This window comes from Odontesthes bonariensis, chromosome 7, assembly GCF_027942865.1.
Source record: "Odontesthes bonariensis isolate fOdoBon6 chromosome 7, fOdoBon6.hap1, whole genome shotgun sequence".
Lineage (NCBI taxonomy): Eukaryota > Metazoa > Chordata > Actinopteri > Atheriniformes > Atherinopsidae > Odontesthes > Odontesthes bonariensis.
In genome coordinates, this window is record NC_134512.1 from 12,872,871 (window position 1) to 12,889,348 (window position 16,478).

Below are 16,478 nucleotides of genomic sequence, written 5' to 3' on the forward strand. Positions count from 1 at the left end.
TAATGGACATGACAGTCCACATAGCAAAGTGCCTAAAACATCCATCCTAAATCATTTTAGCTGGGAGGCTTAATGTACAGCAGGAGGCTGGGGGCTCACAACTCTGCTGTGCACAACTGTAGTCACACGATGGGTGTGTAATGGAGAACAGAAGGAGATAAGGCAGTAATGATCCTGGACTGAGGGAAGTGTGTACTAATTACTCAAGAGTAAAGGCTGAGTTATACTTCTTTTAACTGCCCTTGCGCTTGCGTCTTGCGCGTATGTTAATGGCTCGAGACATTTATACTTCATTTAGCTTTGCCGGCGCTTGCGTGTGCTGCGTGGCGATTCACCGCCAGGACAGTAGGTAGAGTAGCGGGTTTTTTCAATGACAAGCCTACTACGATGAAAGGAAATTCACCGCCAGGACCTCTTCGAGTGGATTCATGCTTCTTCTTCTTCTTGTAAATAGCCGGTATTTTGTCAGATTTTCAACACCTTGGGGGTCTAAATGACTACTTTCTCGCCTGAAAATGTTTCAAATGTTGCTAAAGTTATATATTTACAGAGTTTAGCCTATAGCTTAAGGGAAATCAGCTTTTCAGGCCGGCTGATTTCGGCTCGGGCAGGAGTGAAGTGCACTGTGTGTAAACGCTCTGCATACTGTCAGATCGATCAAGTAGTAGGGGGTTTCGACCACAGCCAGTGGCTTGCGCTTGCGTCTTGCGTGAAGTTTAGAAAATTGAGGTGACACACGAAAGCACGCAAGGGGGGGCTTGCAACCGCGCAAGGGCTTGCGTTGCGGCTTGCGTCTTGCGTTAAGTCTTGCGTTACCGACTATAAACCAGGCTTAAATAATGACCATTCTGTCATTGTCTCTCGAAAACTACAGTCTGCCCCATCCTTTCCAACCATTCCCCATGCCTGTGTCCCATTTAGACAGCAAATCATATCGGCTGAATACCTTTTAAATTAGCATTTACCTTTTCATGCTTTCTTCATGGAGTTTCAGTGAATCGTAAATGGTGTAATTCTTCTCTCTCCATCTTTATTACCTCCACCTTATTACCTTAGTCACATCATGCACACACATCACATGAAAAACAAGATGAGCTGGGAGACATCAGCAGAATTTGCAAACACTGTAATGTAAAAGCTGTATTTACATCATGATGTGGTGCCTTGTAGAGTTTTGGTCACTAAGAAGCCCTATGAAAACTTTAACTTTAACAGAACAGCCTCACAGTGTTCATTAGAACATAAAACACATTTCTGCTACCACAACAACATTATTCGGCTTCTTCACATTTGTTTGCAGAAATACACTAGGAAACAAGATTCCCTTTCATACTTCCCGCTCAAGGGAATACTGTTGTACCACGCCATTTTGTTTATAATGTTCCAAGGCAGAATGGCAGGTCACCAATACGATGCGTCTCTGAACCAGCAGCTGAGGCAGTCTGAGAGGCAAATTAGTGGGTTTAATACCCACCGCAGGTAAGATACCCACTGAAATGTAAGAGGCTGCAACTGCAGAGAACAGCACAGATTCTAAGCGTCACGCTACATAAAATAAGTTTAATGAGCTGATGGACTGAAAAATAACTGCCTTTTTATACTACTGTGTGTGTTAATATGTTTACTGGTTTGTTACATCATTGTAATTCCTCCTCTGTTATCTCCCATGTTGCATCATTCTGTGAATGGTCACAGTATGAGTTGAAGCACACATGAAACAGGAAAGGCGACTAAATTTTCTACTTGGTTTGAATACCACAAGTCATGCTTTGCTTGTTTGGCTTCCATCTGCAGTGCTAAGGTTTTGGTTGGTTCTCCAACAACTGCGGCAGGGTTAGGGTTAGTCACTCCATGCTACGCTCTATCAGCCGGTTAGGAAATATATCAAACTGTAGCAGCAGCCACATTACAGGGTGATCCTTCTAAATTTCTGACACAGCCAAAAATGTATCTTCAGTTCTCTTTGGACCGTAGCATCAGTGGTCTTTGAACAACTTTCACTGGGCAATGCAAGACTAGCCTTTTTAGCCATGACCAAAGATATCCCAATGATTCTTTCACATCTTTTATCTAGGATGGCCAAGAATCGCACAGTGTGTAGCGAGCTTAAGGGACAGCTGGAAGGGCAAAATACTGTACTTTAGACACCAACAGTAGTACTACTTTCTCAAATTTAAAGTGGTGCCCACTTATAAATTTGACACTGCGGCAAGTGGCATATGTTTGGTTCGTACGAGTAATTAAAGGCGACCAACAGCGACATAATGAGGGTGTCTTCTTTGAAGTGATACAGAGTGAACTCTGAGGTTTGTGTAATTCAACTGCAAAAGGAAGAAGACTGCAAGCTACCAACTTGGTTTGTTATTAAGTTTAATAATAAGAAAGAAAATGCAGTTAGTTTTTGGTGAAAAAAGTCACTAACTTCAAAAGAAAACTTAACAGGCATCTTTTAAGTTCTGGAGCATTTAGTCAGATTTACTGGCTGGAATACGATTCTACATTTTCTCAATTTTTCACTCAGAATGAGCAAATGATCTGAAGTTGGAGGTTACGTACATGTAAAAGGAGGGCATGGTGAATGGTATGGTACTCAGTTGTTTGCAATCTGCAACCCCATCCCTAGATATCACTAAATCCTTCAGACAGCTATTTCTTTGTTTGATGCTGAGAAATGTCACAAAAGAGGAAACTAATCAAACCGATTCCTACAGTGGCCGACACGTGCAAACTGTAAAACAAATCCAAGAGTAAAAGGCTACAAGAGAAAAATGCGGCTATCACAAAAATGACCGGAGCACATGCGGAGCAAAACGACTGCAAGAGAGAAACGCTTCAAACTTCAAAACACATGCAAGAGAGAAACACACTGCAAACTTCAAAACACATGCAAGAGAGAAACGCGCTGAAAACTTCAAAACGTATGCAAGAGAGAAACACACTGCAAACTTCAAAACGCATGCAAGAAAGAAACGTGCTGCAAACTTCAAAACGCATGCAAGAGAGAAACACACTGCAAACTTCAAAACGCATGCAAGAGAGAAACGCGCTGCAAACTTCAAAACGCATGCAAGAGAAAAACGCGCTGCAAACTTCAAAATGCATGCAAGAGAGAAACGCGCTGCAAACTTCAAAACGCATGCAAGAGAGAAACGCGCTGCAAACTTCAAAACGCATGCAAGAGAGAAACGCGCTGCAAACTTCAAAACGCATGCAAGAGAGAAAAACACAACGGAAGTTTGCCAGGCCACAAGACATAAAGGTACGTTGTCCTTTATGTCTTTATGACAAGTGTTTAAAAAAGACATAAAGGACAACGTACCTTTTGACTTTATTCTCCTTCGTTACTATGGTCGATCTCCCATAGTCTATCCCCTATCCCAAAGGTCGAGACCCCCTAGTGGCCTGGCGAACTTCAGTTGTGTTTTGAGTGAACTTGCAGCGTTTCTTTCTTGCATATGTTTTGAAGTTAGCCGCGTGTTTCTTTCTTGCATGTGCTTTGAAGTTTGCAGTGCGTTTCTCTCTTGCATGTGTTTTGAAGTTTGCAGCGCGTTTCTCTCTTGCATGTGTTTTGAAGTTTGCAGCACGTTTCTCTCTTGCATGTGTTTTGAAGTTTGCAGCGCGTTTCCCTCTTGCATGTGTTTTGAAGTTTGCAGCGCGTTTCCCTCTTGCATGTGTTTTGAAGTTTGCAGCGCGTTTCTCTCTTGCATGTGTTTTGAAGTTTGCAGCGCGTTTCTCTCTTGCATGTGTTTTGAAGTTTGCAGCGCGTTTCCCTCTTGCATGTGTTTTGAAGTTTGCAGCGCGTTTCCCTCTTGCATGTGTTTTGAAGTTTGCAGCGCGTTTCTCTCTTGCATGCGTTTTGAAGTTTTCAGCGCGTTTCTCTCTTGCATGCGTTTTGAAGTTTGCAGTGTGTTTCTCACTTGCATGTGTTTTGAAGTTTGCAGTGAGTTTCTCTCTTGCAGTCATTTTGCCGTTTGCGTCGCGTGTGCTCCGGTCATTTTTGGAATTGCCTTATTTTTCTCTTGCAGTGTTTTACTGTTGGGTTTGTTTTGCCGTTTGCACGTGTCGGCCACCGTAGATTCCCCCTGCAAATAAAATGATGAAATTAATAGTCTGACGTTAATCCATCATAAATATCTGGGAAATATGTACCCACTGTTTCATAAAAGCATTCTAAATCATTCATCATCTTTGACTACTGTTGCCCATTTGAACAAGCAGAAATCAAGCCAGTGCAAAAATGGAAAGCATCCAACTTCCATTCAAAGATTTTCCACGGTTACACTTCATACATAATGATTCTGTAAATTGCAGCCCGCACCCTAAGCAATTCTCTGAATATGCAAAGACATATTTGGCCACCCACATGTGCCACTGTCTACTTGGTTTTATGAATATTTTCTGACTACATGTCAGTATGCTGCTCCAACATTGGACAGCCAATTTGGCAAAAAAAAAAAATCATATTACTCTTGACAGAAGCTACTGAAAATTTAATAAACCTTTAAGTTTATAGATGGCAAACCCTCCCCTGAAAGAACTTATTGGGTGTGTCTAGCTCTCAGTTTCTGCTACTGGAAGCCCAACAGTGAATGTTACAATAGTCAACAGAGAGATAAACAGTACTATATATCAAAATGAGTGCATGAACACCATACAATGTAGGATTTAGGTCGTCTCTTTATTAAGGGGGGGTGCAGGTGAAAGGGAACAAATAGAAAGCAAAGAAACAACTGGACACAAGTTGCATGGACAAAAGCAGAAAACAGTTGAGCGAGTAATAAAAAAGCTGCACAGTAACGTAATTTTCTGCCCTTGGAACCCAAGTAATAGCCACCCTAAGCAAGTTCTACTCTCTGTGCTCTGCACAAGAAAGGTCAGTGATATAAATCTAAATCTGAGATGTCTAGTGGCTGGGCTGTTACTGTTTTAACTCCCTGTTCCTCAGTAAGCTCAGATATCTGACCCGCATTAATTAGCCCTGAATAAAAGGTTCAGCCTCAGACTGAAGCAGCACCAGAGAATCGACTGGGCTGACTTTGTTTACTTTGTGAGATAGAATAGAAATGAAAATAATACCAAGAGAAAGGCATCACAATAAAATGTTTCTAATGGGGAACTGTTGAGCTTTCTTGAGGAATAAATACATTGTTCTGTCCTTTGAATTAATCACACTTTCTTATTAGCCATCTCTGAATATAAGCCTTGTGCTGTTAGTAATTCCCCATGTTGTATAGTAACATCTCTATTGAATTATGTGAAATTGTGTCTGAACCTGTAAAAGAGAGCTGTAAGTTACATTCCAGCTATATAATATCAATATAAACATGGACTGCAAGGTCTCCTACTGTCAGAGGATAAAGGAAGAATGAAGCAATACAGCCTAGCTGTGTATTAAAACTACCATTTTCAGGTTAGAAACTTATTTTTCAATTAAACATGACTCATAATGGGCCAGCGATACAGGCTGGAGGCTCGGAGGAGCAGCAGGAAGGCGGAGATGATTTGGCTGCCTCTTGTGCCACACAAAGACAAACATTTGTATGAGTCTGTGTGTGGCAAAGAGAGAAAGAAAGATTCCCCATGATGTCCCTTTGGCTCACTGAAGCGGCCAGTATAAATAAGCACAAGTGTAAAGAAGCTGGTTCGCATCAATTAAGGGCACCCAAGAAGGCCAGACATACAAGCAGGGTAGCATAAGCACTGAGCAACAGAGCGAGCGAGGCCTTAATGGGGAGAGATAGAGAAAAAGGTATTCATGCATGGAAACATACAGCACGGCGGAATGAAATTAAATGAGCCCTTCATCTTTTTCAGCTGCTATTCAGCATTTTTCAGCCTCAAAGGGGGAATCTGTCCTATAAATCCATTTGTTTTGGGCGAGTTACCACTGGCTCCATAACCTGCAATGTGTTAGTGTCACTGGGCACTAAAAACTAAATGAGCAATTGACTATAAAGTGTAATTGAGCAAGACCCGTGGTTAATTTCAGACTAATTTGATTTTACTTTTCACATCAACACGTGTATGCCACGCTCATTCATATAAGGCAGCAACTTTTATACCTGATGAAAAATTATAGAACAGAAACTGATGTCAAATGCAGTGAAGCACAGTACTTCTGAAATCAGTAGTAGCTTAGTAGCGCTCAAATAAAGGTGCTAGACATAATATTTCAAATTAAATATAAATGTGAGTAACCTGTCTCACACTCAATGCATTTGGTCTACATCTCAGAACTGAGAGAAACGTGTTGCCAACAGCCGCTTCATGTTACCAGCTGATAAAGCTTATATCATCAATAACTGTAATATAGCTAATATTTAGTGAAAGTTAATGCATTACCATTCTGATACCTTTGTTGCTAACCTTGTATAATTCAGCTTCCTCATCTTGAGACTCACTCTTTTGTTCAAACGTGCACAGCTCAATTACCTCAATATTAGAGCTGTCCATGCACATCATAGCAGAGATAGTGTTGCAGAATCAGAAGGAGTCAGGGCAACTACTGAAATCCGCTCACATGTGGAGAGGTGGCCTGATTATCTTATTCTGTCATTTTTTTGGGGGGCTTTTTATGCCTTTAATGTTAGGACAGTTCGAGAGAGACAGGAAGCAGGGGGCAGAGAGAGGGGAAAGACACGCAGCACAGGGCCACTCGGTGCGGGAGTCGAACCGGGGCCAGCTGCAGCGAGGACTGTAGCCTCTGTACATGGGGCGCTGCTTAACCCACTACGCCACCGACTGCCCTGCACCCAAGCCATTTTAAGGGCTTTATTTCATGACAAAAAAAATTGAACATTTACAATTCAGTGGAAGACCAGATTTGTTTTTATGGGATTAATAACTGCTTGAATGGGACTTAATCTGAATACACAAACACAATATGATGCAGTGTGTTTACACAGCCTGCACCTCTATGTTCCCCACCAGTAACCTGATAAGATTGAGTAACTGGAGTAAGTATCAAACTGATACAGAAGGTAAACATGTATTTGCCCGCATGTGAAGTCATATGGTCCTCTCAAAGAACTAAAAGAATTCCCCAAAAAGATAAAACCTGAATTGATTTTGTCCAATAATTAACAGTAAAATCAGAAGAAAGGAACCAAAATAGTGAATAAATTAAGTTTCTTCACTTGTGAAGAAAACAGGTTTATAAAATAAACGACAAAAATGACGTAGACAGACCAATTTAGCTTGCAATGAGCTTATAATTCACAGAACAAATCTGTTCAAGAATTATTAATATTTATGCAGTGGAATCAACCATCAAGCTACATCATCATTAGACTAAAACTTCTCTAATTTTAGACAAATTCTTTCATTTCTCGTGAATACACTCCCACATTTATGCAATGCTTCATTCCCACATTCTTGCTTGTTAAATGTTTGAAATGTTTGCTGAGAAACTGGTTAACTCCATATGTAGGTCATGACTTATTTAAGCTTTTGATGTGTAGCACATTTAAAAAATAAGACTTCCTGACTAGAGAGAAAAAAAAATAACAAATCAGATAAAGGTGACTCAGCAACATCCTGTGTTATCTCCAAAGGAGAGGACCACCTGAGAGGACAGGTCAGCATCTTTCTTACTTCAACATCTTCCGATATAAACATCTTATATCTACACCACAAAATCCCAAAACTACGCATAACTTTCTTCGTAAGAGAGATTTTTTTTTTTTAAATACGGTACTGAAGTAATACAGTTTTCACAGATTTGACCATTCATGTCAGGGGCCAGTTTCTTTTACACAGTTAGCTGCTTACTGCAGTGTAACAACAAAACCCAACAGCGTGAGCAATATGAGTAATTCTGCAACCACACAGCTTTTAAACAAGTCCCAGATTTACTCGATTGGACTCGTATAGGAGCGTATATGTGGAGATGAAAAGCACATCTGAAAAATTTTACACTTTTGAAAATGTGGTAAGTCCACTGGGTAAAAATAAAAATAAAACAGATCTGGCAGCAAAATAGATGGGCAATAGCGGTCCCAAATAACCGTCAACATAGGTAGGCATCCACTATGACGAGGTTCCTCATCGGCATACAGTATATGATGTCGACAAGGTCCTGATTATAACCATCCTAAAAAGTGCAGAAAAGTTGCAGATGAAGAAAGAAGCCCAATTGCATGGGTGGGCTTTTTTGGCCAAATAGCAGTGGTTATGGCGCTAACTACATGGGTGAGGAAATGTGCAGGTACAATATGCACCTTTGGACTGCAGGAACTTTAAAAAGGAACACCTGGAACGGCACATAATAGCAGATCACAAAGACTCTTGTCCATCTGGGAGTTCCCCCTACACTTATTACCTTCAGAAAGATGCTTCAGCGGCTCTGATTGAACCCTGGGTTCAATTTCTGACCAGTCATTGTATATCACTGTGTGTCACTCCCCTGCTCTCTTTCCCGTACTTTCTCTGTTCATTCACTGCACCTGTTAGATAAAATCAAAATACCTTAAAAAATGAAGTTGGAAGTCTTTTGACTTTTTATCCACGGATCATCACTTTGGTGGAAGTGAGAAGACAGCCACACAACTGAAGTTAATTTTGCTGTTAATTCACAATCCAATTTTCAAGCGACAAGAGGTATTCTATTTCAAGGTCGTACTTGGTTGTCTAAAAACTTGCTATCTGAGGACAAAAGAGGCGATTGTGATAAAAAAAACAAAAAACCAGATACTAGTGTGACCCTTAAGTGCTTGTTTCATCTTTACAGAACATGCTTTTCAAAACCAGCTCTTGTGTTAAACCCTGATATCTGAGCTACATAATCAGATTGACACACCATGACTATGTGCACTTATTAGTGGGTGACAAACTTCACAGGGTGAGCTGATGCAATGTCAGAGCAATGTCACTGATAAACACCAAAAAGCTGTGATACAAATTTCAGAAAGCAATTTTCCTTAATGGAAAAATTGGAACTCAGTGACCGTGCCGCTCCTCAGGAATGGTGAATGTGATCAAAATTAAACCTGTCCTGTCATTTATTTTTTGCTGTTTCTATTACTGAGTTGTCAGGATCATTTTGTCGAAACTAAGAGGATGTGCCCCCTCTTAGTTTCGACAATACATACAATAAACTGCTGGGGGAAATTCTCTGTGTGCATAGCTATATATTTCTAGGTGGATCAGATAATGCCTCTTGGTATTTTGTGGTAATATGTTGTATAGATAGACATTTCTCCACTGTGTGACTTAAAACGCATTCATGCTTTCCAGCCATTAAAAGTTTAACAGGCTAAATTCATACACATGCAGCCCGCAGAGATAATACACGCAGTGAAGGAGGCGTACGGAGTGTGGAAGTTAAACATAAGCTGCATGGTTTCTGCTAGAGAGCAACATAATGTTTGAGAATCTCCTCTGTCAGTTGTCAGTGATGTAGTAATATTGCGCTTTCCCCAATTCACATGGCATTCAGATAATTCATATCACAGAACAGCACTGTCCTTTCTGAGCTAAACGCACATTTGTCTGTTTAACTAATGATATGAAAATGTCAGTGCAGATATGCCAATGTCCTGAGGAAATAAGCTTTATTAATAATTGGATTTTCTCAAACCATCTTACCCTGCTGAATATAAAGCTGTAAAAACACATACCAAATGCAACACAAACAGTTCAATTTAGACTTTGAAATATAAATTTGTGATTCGAGAGGCTATGATCAGACTGAAGTGAAGTCAGACCACCAACGTTGCATCCGTGGCGGCGTGCCGCTGTGCCTCGAGACATCTCGATATTCGCATATCCATAGAGATTGGAACTCTGGAAGGAATAGGAGGCTACTCTTAATCATTTCTGTTAGTTTATCAAACACGTGTTTGTGTGAAAAAATTTAATTCACTGCAGGGCGATCTGGACCAATCCCTTAGTCATATTCAATCCAAGTCGGAAACAGTCAAAAAGACAAAAGTGAGAAAGCCAAATTAGTGAAAGGCCAATAGCAAACAAAAAAAACAAAGAAAGAAAGAAAGAAAGAAAGAAAGAAAGAAAGAAAGAAAGAAAGAAAGAAAAGGGTTAACAGTTGTGTGGTAGAGGTCGAAGAGAGGACAGAAGAAATTATGAGACATGTTGTGAACGCATAATATCAAAAACAATTTTGGTAAATAAACTATTCAACTTTAGAGTATAGCATATAAACTGAAACGCCACTGCTACAGAATGCTGCTTCTTCTTGATGTAACACATCACATCATATGCTCATGCACATTATATGCAAGTTATTTCCAGAATGGGATCTATGACCTTGTGGGATGCGCTAACCCTGAATAAACATACTTATTCTAACCTCGAAAGCTTGTGGCATTGTCAGAGACTGAGGGATAGCTAAGATTTTAACCAGATTTACTTTGAGAAGAAACAGGCTCCATTTCCTTCAGACCCCCATGCAGCTCATGCTAACACACACAATCTACACAAAATCAAGCAGACCGCACCACACGGGTTGTGTCTCACATGGACATGGACAAGGCAGCATGAGGCTGTCTCAAGCCTTATGTTCTTGGCATAAAAAATATAAATGCAATCATATTTACCAACAACTGCACTGACAGAGTTCACATTTTTACATCCCAGCAAAAACAACCGCATAAAGTGCATTCCAACATTTGCAAGTTTCAGAAGACACAGCCTCCCTAATGACATGAATTGAATTAGAAAATGGATGTTCACAGCAAATCCATTTCTGCTTTGGGTACAAAATCAAAGATTTTCCATTAGGATAAGACCACCCGGCAACCAGCAGGCATCTATATGGGAGAGCCTTTGACAAACCCTTTTAAAAGCCTCAGTCTAGTTAAAGAGGCTGCATCAACAAAAGCGCATCTGTGGGCTGAAATAGTACCAGAGAGGAGTGAGGCAGAGGTACAGTCTAATAGAAATAATCAGAGAGACTATCTTTTTGGAGAAAGTAAGTGGAAAAAAAAAAGGGGGAAATGGAAAAAAACAGAATTTGTTATTTAAAGATGTGGCTATTTAACAGAAACGATAGATAGAAAACAGATTGAATTGTGTAATCTAGATTGTGTATTACTACGTATACTTTTAACATTTGTAAAATGTTAAATGTTCAGATAATTCAATGGTGGCTGCTGCATTAAAGTTGTTCGCAAAATCCCAACACCGCTCACAATTTACAAAAGATATAAAGTGAGACGGCATGGTTTGTGTCAATATAGTATGATGCTGTGCTAGATTACCTTTCTCATCACCTCTCTAACCGTTTCTCGTCTTTGAGCAACCTTAGGTGCTGTTTACACATACCCGGGTATTTTGATAAACGCATATTTTCTAACCTTCGTTTGCAAAAATAACTAGGTGCACACAGCCCCGTTTTTAAAAAAAAAAACACGTCTACATTGATCAGCATAAATACGCTATCAAGAGCTGTTAAATTACGCCAAGTCTGACGGTGGCAGTGTTAGAACAATGAGAATTCCACACAAGCCAATCAGAAGCCTAATAGAGAACCGCTGACAGGAAGAACTTCCGGATCCTTTTCAAGAAGAAAGTATGGCGCCAGGCTCATGTGTGTGGACTGACAGCGAGACTGATTTACTTTTAAACGTTGCGCTGGACTATAAAACTGCTAAAGCCCTGAAAATTGTATGACTGTAAAATTCAAAATCACACAAGCGAGTATAGCTCTCAACAACAGAAATGCTGCTAGTACCTCCATGCTTGCCAGATAAACAATGGACGGAGAGAATGGCGTTTTCACGCTAGCATCCTGCCAACATGGCGGATAGGGGCGGGGCTCTGTACTATGAAGACAACTCCTCATTCTCAATTGCCCAAAACTCCGTTTTTGTCTCTTTCAACCAGTTTATACACAAACGCTAAACGGAGTTTTTAAAAAATCTCCACTTTTGCCGGAGTTTTTTTTATGCTTCGTTTTCGGAGGAAAAAACTCCGTTTGTGTATAAACGAAAGGCACAAACGAAGGGAAAGGTCTTCGTTTATCAAAATACCCGGGTATGTGTAAACAGCACCTTAGTTGCCAACATTTCTAATAAAGCTCCCAAAAACAAATCTAGTGACTTTTTGGTAGCACCAGAGCAGCCTTCCCCTGAAATAAAAGCTACCAGAACAGCAAAATGAGAGCACAGACTTGGTTTTCTTCTAATAACTCTGTGCTCTGTCCACTCACGAGCAGCAACACATTCAGCTGATTGCTGACTAGTGTTGTCAAATAAAAAGTGATAATCAGATACGTGTAGTCATTTGCAGCAGTAAGGATACCAACAGTATTACCATTTTGGATTTATTTTTGGGGGACAGTGTGAGACAAACCTAAAAGACAAACCAGTGTGATTTGGAGATATGTGGATGTTTTTATCTTATTTATCTTATTATTGTTTTAATCATCACATATTTTATGATCTACCAGGAGGGATTAAAAAAAAATCTGTGTGTGCTCATGCCTGTGTCTTGCCTGCGTGAGAGACCAGAGAGCCCGTCCAACAGATAACGTGGGTGGGGGTGATAAAAACTGCGGTGGGTCGTCATCTACCTGTGTAGGGTCAGTTAGCAGCCTATTGCCTTCTCACTTTGCTCCACACATAGAACTGGGATGCGTTTCTAATATGAAACAAGCATTTAGACATGTGACACAAGCAATGCAACAGGCTAAGAAGTTTATCAGGGGAAGAAAGAAAGGAACGCTGTGTATTTGTCCCATGGTTGCTGTGGCCCAACATTCGCAGGGATAACGAGCTTGCTGACTCAACCACAGATTTTTCACTGTAGAAATACCAAACTGCTGTTTCATTTGGAAAGAAGTGATTAATAGTCAGGGATTTATTTGGTATTTGTGTTCACATAAGGAATCAATCATACATTTGTTTCTCATAAAGTATTATTGGGACATTTTTGCTTTACAATAAAAAGAAAAAAAAGATTATCTGTAAAATTATCAGTTTATGACCAAATCATTTATTTATCAGTTATACAGTCAGGATTAAAAAAAAAATATGAAAGTGTTGCGTCAAAGAGGTGCATCCAAGTTAGTCTGGAACCACATTTAATTTCCTCTGATTTGTCACCCTCTGTCCTTTGTCTCATTGAATCTTTACACCACTTATCTATTCAATAATGAAGACATAAATATACAAAAACTTGCACAACAAGCTCTCCGGCAATATAATCACAACAATAAGTGTTCCATTAGCCTCTGGGTTATCATTGTGAATTAATTTAGCAGCCAACTCTTTATCAAACTGTAATGCAATGGCTGTCTTATTTATTCTCTTTAAATCTTTGGAACAATTACTGGCCAAATTAAACTAGCTTGGCTACATGAGGCTCCATTAATCACATACTGAGCCTAAACTCCAATAGCAATGATTCGCTTTTGCCATTTACGAGGCCAGCTAGGGTGACGCTACAATAAAAATCAGAACATAGACGGATTACACCAAAATGTCAATACTGCAAGAGTTCAAATCCAGCAATGTTCCTGGTTACACATGTGCTCGCAGCACAAGGCACTCTCAGGCATTTTGAACCACTGGGGTATCAGAGAGGTCTATATGAGAGTGGCATTATGAACAGAATCCCAACCCATTAACACCACTTACTTTGGGATTGGGGATTTGGCCATACAGGAAAGCTGCTCACTACTCAAACATGGACAAAAAGCAGTGCTGTTTTACATCAAGACAAAGTAAAATAAACCAAAAAAAAAAATGCACAGACACGATGAAGAAGATTACGGAAAAAAGAAAAAGACCCACAATGTCAGCAGGACAGAAATCTTATTATTCTGCATTTCTTCAACAGGTCTGAGAGAGAATTTATCAAACAAACATCTATTCCCTTCACAAAACTAAATGTCAACGCTCCCCCGTGTCTCTTTCATCATGCAGTCGACTGTGGCAGAACACACTGGTAAACAGGACATAACCTTCATCCATCATTATGCTGCGAGACCCCCTAACTGAGCAAATTGGCATTTCAGCAGAGCCAGCCAGATAGTGAGAAATGATGCAGACAGAGTGACAGAGGGACTCTTCCAAAGCTGACCCAATGTTACACCTGTGAGACTCTCTCAAACCCTCTCTCGATTTTCTCTGAGATGTAGAACACGACACCAAAGCATATTTCGTTCAGTCGTATAAGCAAACGTTATGAAGCATTTCAGCTTTCTATGTGTAACTGAAAGCGCATGTAATTAAAAGAAAAAAAGAAACTATCTTAAGACATGGAAATCTACCTATCAATCCCATACAGCACACACAATATCAGTATGCACCATGGAGGAGATGCACTGAAGGGTACAATGAAAAGGGTGAGAAAGAGGCAGAAAAGAAATTGCACCATTTTGCTTAAAATGTGCCTTGAGGGGGAGTGAGGTAAAATGATGGAAGCAAGCAGCACAAAACAAAAAAGGCACAGACTGCCTTTGTCTGACTTCCACTCTGTGTATTAGCAAGTAATGAGCCTCTAATTGTGTAGCCAGGCCATGGAGTCGCTGCAGGGGTTGAAAAGTAATGGGAATTAAGTCTATCTGTCAAGCGTGTGAGGGCAAAGAGAGGGACAGAGGAAGAGAAAGGGAGAGCACAAGGTGACTGAGACAAAGAATAAAAGGGATGCAAGATAGTGACACAATATTAAAGAGAAGGGGGGATAAAGAGAGAATGATGTGGGCGCATGACAATGAAAATGTTTATTTCAACAGAATGCAGATGAAGCAAAAAGAAAGGTAGGTTCTTCAGCGTACTCTAATCTCTTTTCCAATATCTGCCGCCTCTCGCCCTGCCTCTATAAAATACATCATCTGCTCAATGGTAACAAGTTAAAACGCTAATAAGTCAAATGGTGGGCCATTTCAACCTCTAGCTTAAGAGCTTGAATGCGCACGAGTATTGTCAGCTGAGGAAGGAACTAAAGGTCAATTCCAAAAAGATTTTTGTGGATGTGCTGTCTGTAAAAGGCCAACTTAAACACAGAGGCAACATGACAGCAAAAGACATGACTGATGGCCAAAAAAGGTCACAATTTCTAGACCAACGTCTCGCCAATTCCTCAGGTGAATGGGTAAGCGATGTTAATTTGTGTGCTATCCTGAGTCTTTGTCAATATATTTGTATGTATTCAAGCAGGTGTGCATAAAGTATTCGTTCATCTAAATTTATCCCAACGTGACTGCAGAATCAACAGCCCCCCTTACGTCACCTGTTTGCTGATAATTCTTCTTTGTTTGATAAAACTGCTGCCTCTGGCTTCACTCCCCCCGTATTACTGAGTTACACACAGTTACAGACCCCCATCTTGTCACGGTAATGGCAAAAAAAGTATATTTCGCAGCAGTGGGAAAAAGAAACTTAGGGCTCATGTTACAAAAGGCGACCATTTGCTTTTCATCACGTAGCACATCAGGGCTCCTGCAGCTCAACATCACATGCAGACTCACGTCCAGAGCTGCAGTGCCTCGATACCTCAGGATCACTTGCTCCTATGACGTTAGTCCACTTTAGCCATTATTTCCCACAGTCTTTGCTCTAAATCCATTTACCTTAGCAGCTCGTAGACTAGATGACTGATCAGTCTGGATCAGTAATTAGAGCCTTCGACCTCATTTTTCTTCATCGCTGCTACACTTGTAGCATCTGTGATAATAGAATGTGGGATGTTGGCTGCAGGTGGAGGAGGCTGGTATGACAAAGACACACTGTTCAATGTGCTCTGCACAGCAACGGTTGAGACGCCAAACCGAATGAAAACAAATGGCCTGCTGTGAAAACAGTTCCCTCTCTTTGGGGCTGGTTTTCAAAGTCCTTTTTTTTCTTCCTTCCCATCGGTTTAAGGGCTTTCATGTCAGTTTGTGTTGACTTCATTTGTTTAAGAACATTCTTTTTACCGATCTGAGTTAACATGCAATAGTGTGAACATGGCACTGCATTGTTTGAGTGGTTACGTGCATGTAAGAATGTTAAACTGACTTTGTCACTGTATAAAAGTTTGACTAAACGTTATTCAAGCATCTTTGCAAAGTGTGAAGACATTTAAAAATCTAAACATCTCTCGTGTGGTTTGTGTGTGGAAATGAAGTAGAGTTTGGAACTGGCTGCAGCGGTCAGTCAAAGAATAACCTGTCATAAGCCATCATAATCAGCTGCTGTGTGGTTTCCTCAGGGCGGACAGACTTCTGGTCCACGGTAGCGACGGTGAAGATGAGCATCACACGAGGGTGAAACGTGATGTTTACCGGCTTCCCTGCTTTCTGTAAAATACATGCTCAACTCTTTCTGCGTCTCTGTCGACTGTACAAGCGGGTCAAAGCATATTTAAGGCATTCTAGGATATTTAGGTGTACATTATTTCCAGTTAAACGCATATTCGTTCTTTTAGAAATACCACCTGGGAAACTTAGCTGCATTGGACAGATTAAGATGTTACGGTCTGCGCATTAAGGCATTGTACATTCTGTGGCTGTACAACGTGTGCGTAAAAACGGAAAC

At 40.5% G+C, this 16,478-nt stretch overlaps 1 protein-coding gene across 2 annotated transcripts in view; it reads right to left on the reverse strand.

Moving 5' to 3' along the window:
- Positions 1-16,478, reverse strand: part of ldlrad3 (low density lipoprotein receptor class A domain containing 3) — a 92,821-nt gene that overhangs the window by 61,515 nt on the left and 14,828 nt on the right. The window contains exon 2 of one of the 2 annotated variants that reach the window (XM_075470931.1): positions 3,918-4,082. The exons of the other annotated variant lie outside the window; for it this stretch is intronic. Within the exon in view, the coding sequence (XP_075327046.1) occupies positions 3,918-3,963 (46 nt within the window). The 5' untranslated portion in view covers positions 3,964-4,082. The remainder of the gene's footprint in view (positions 1-3,917; positions 4,083-16,478) is intronic. 2 annotated transcript variants of the gene reach the window in all.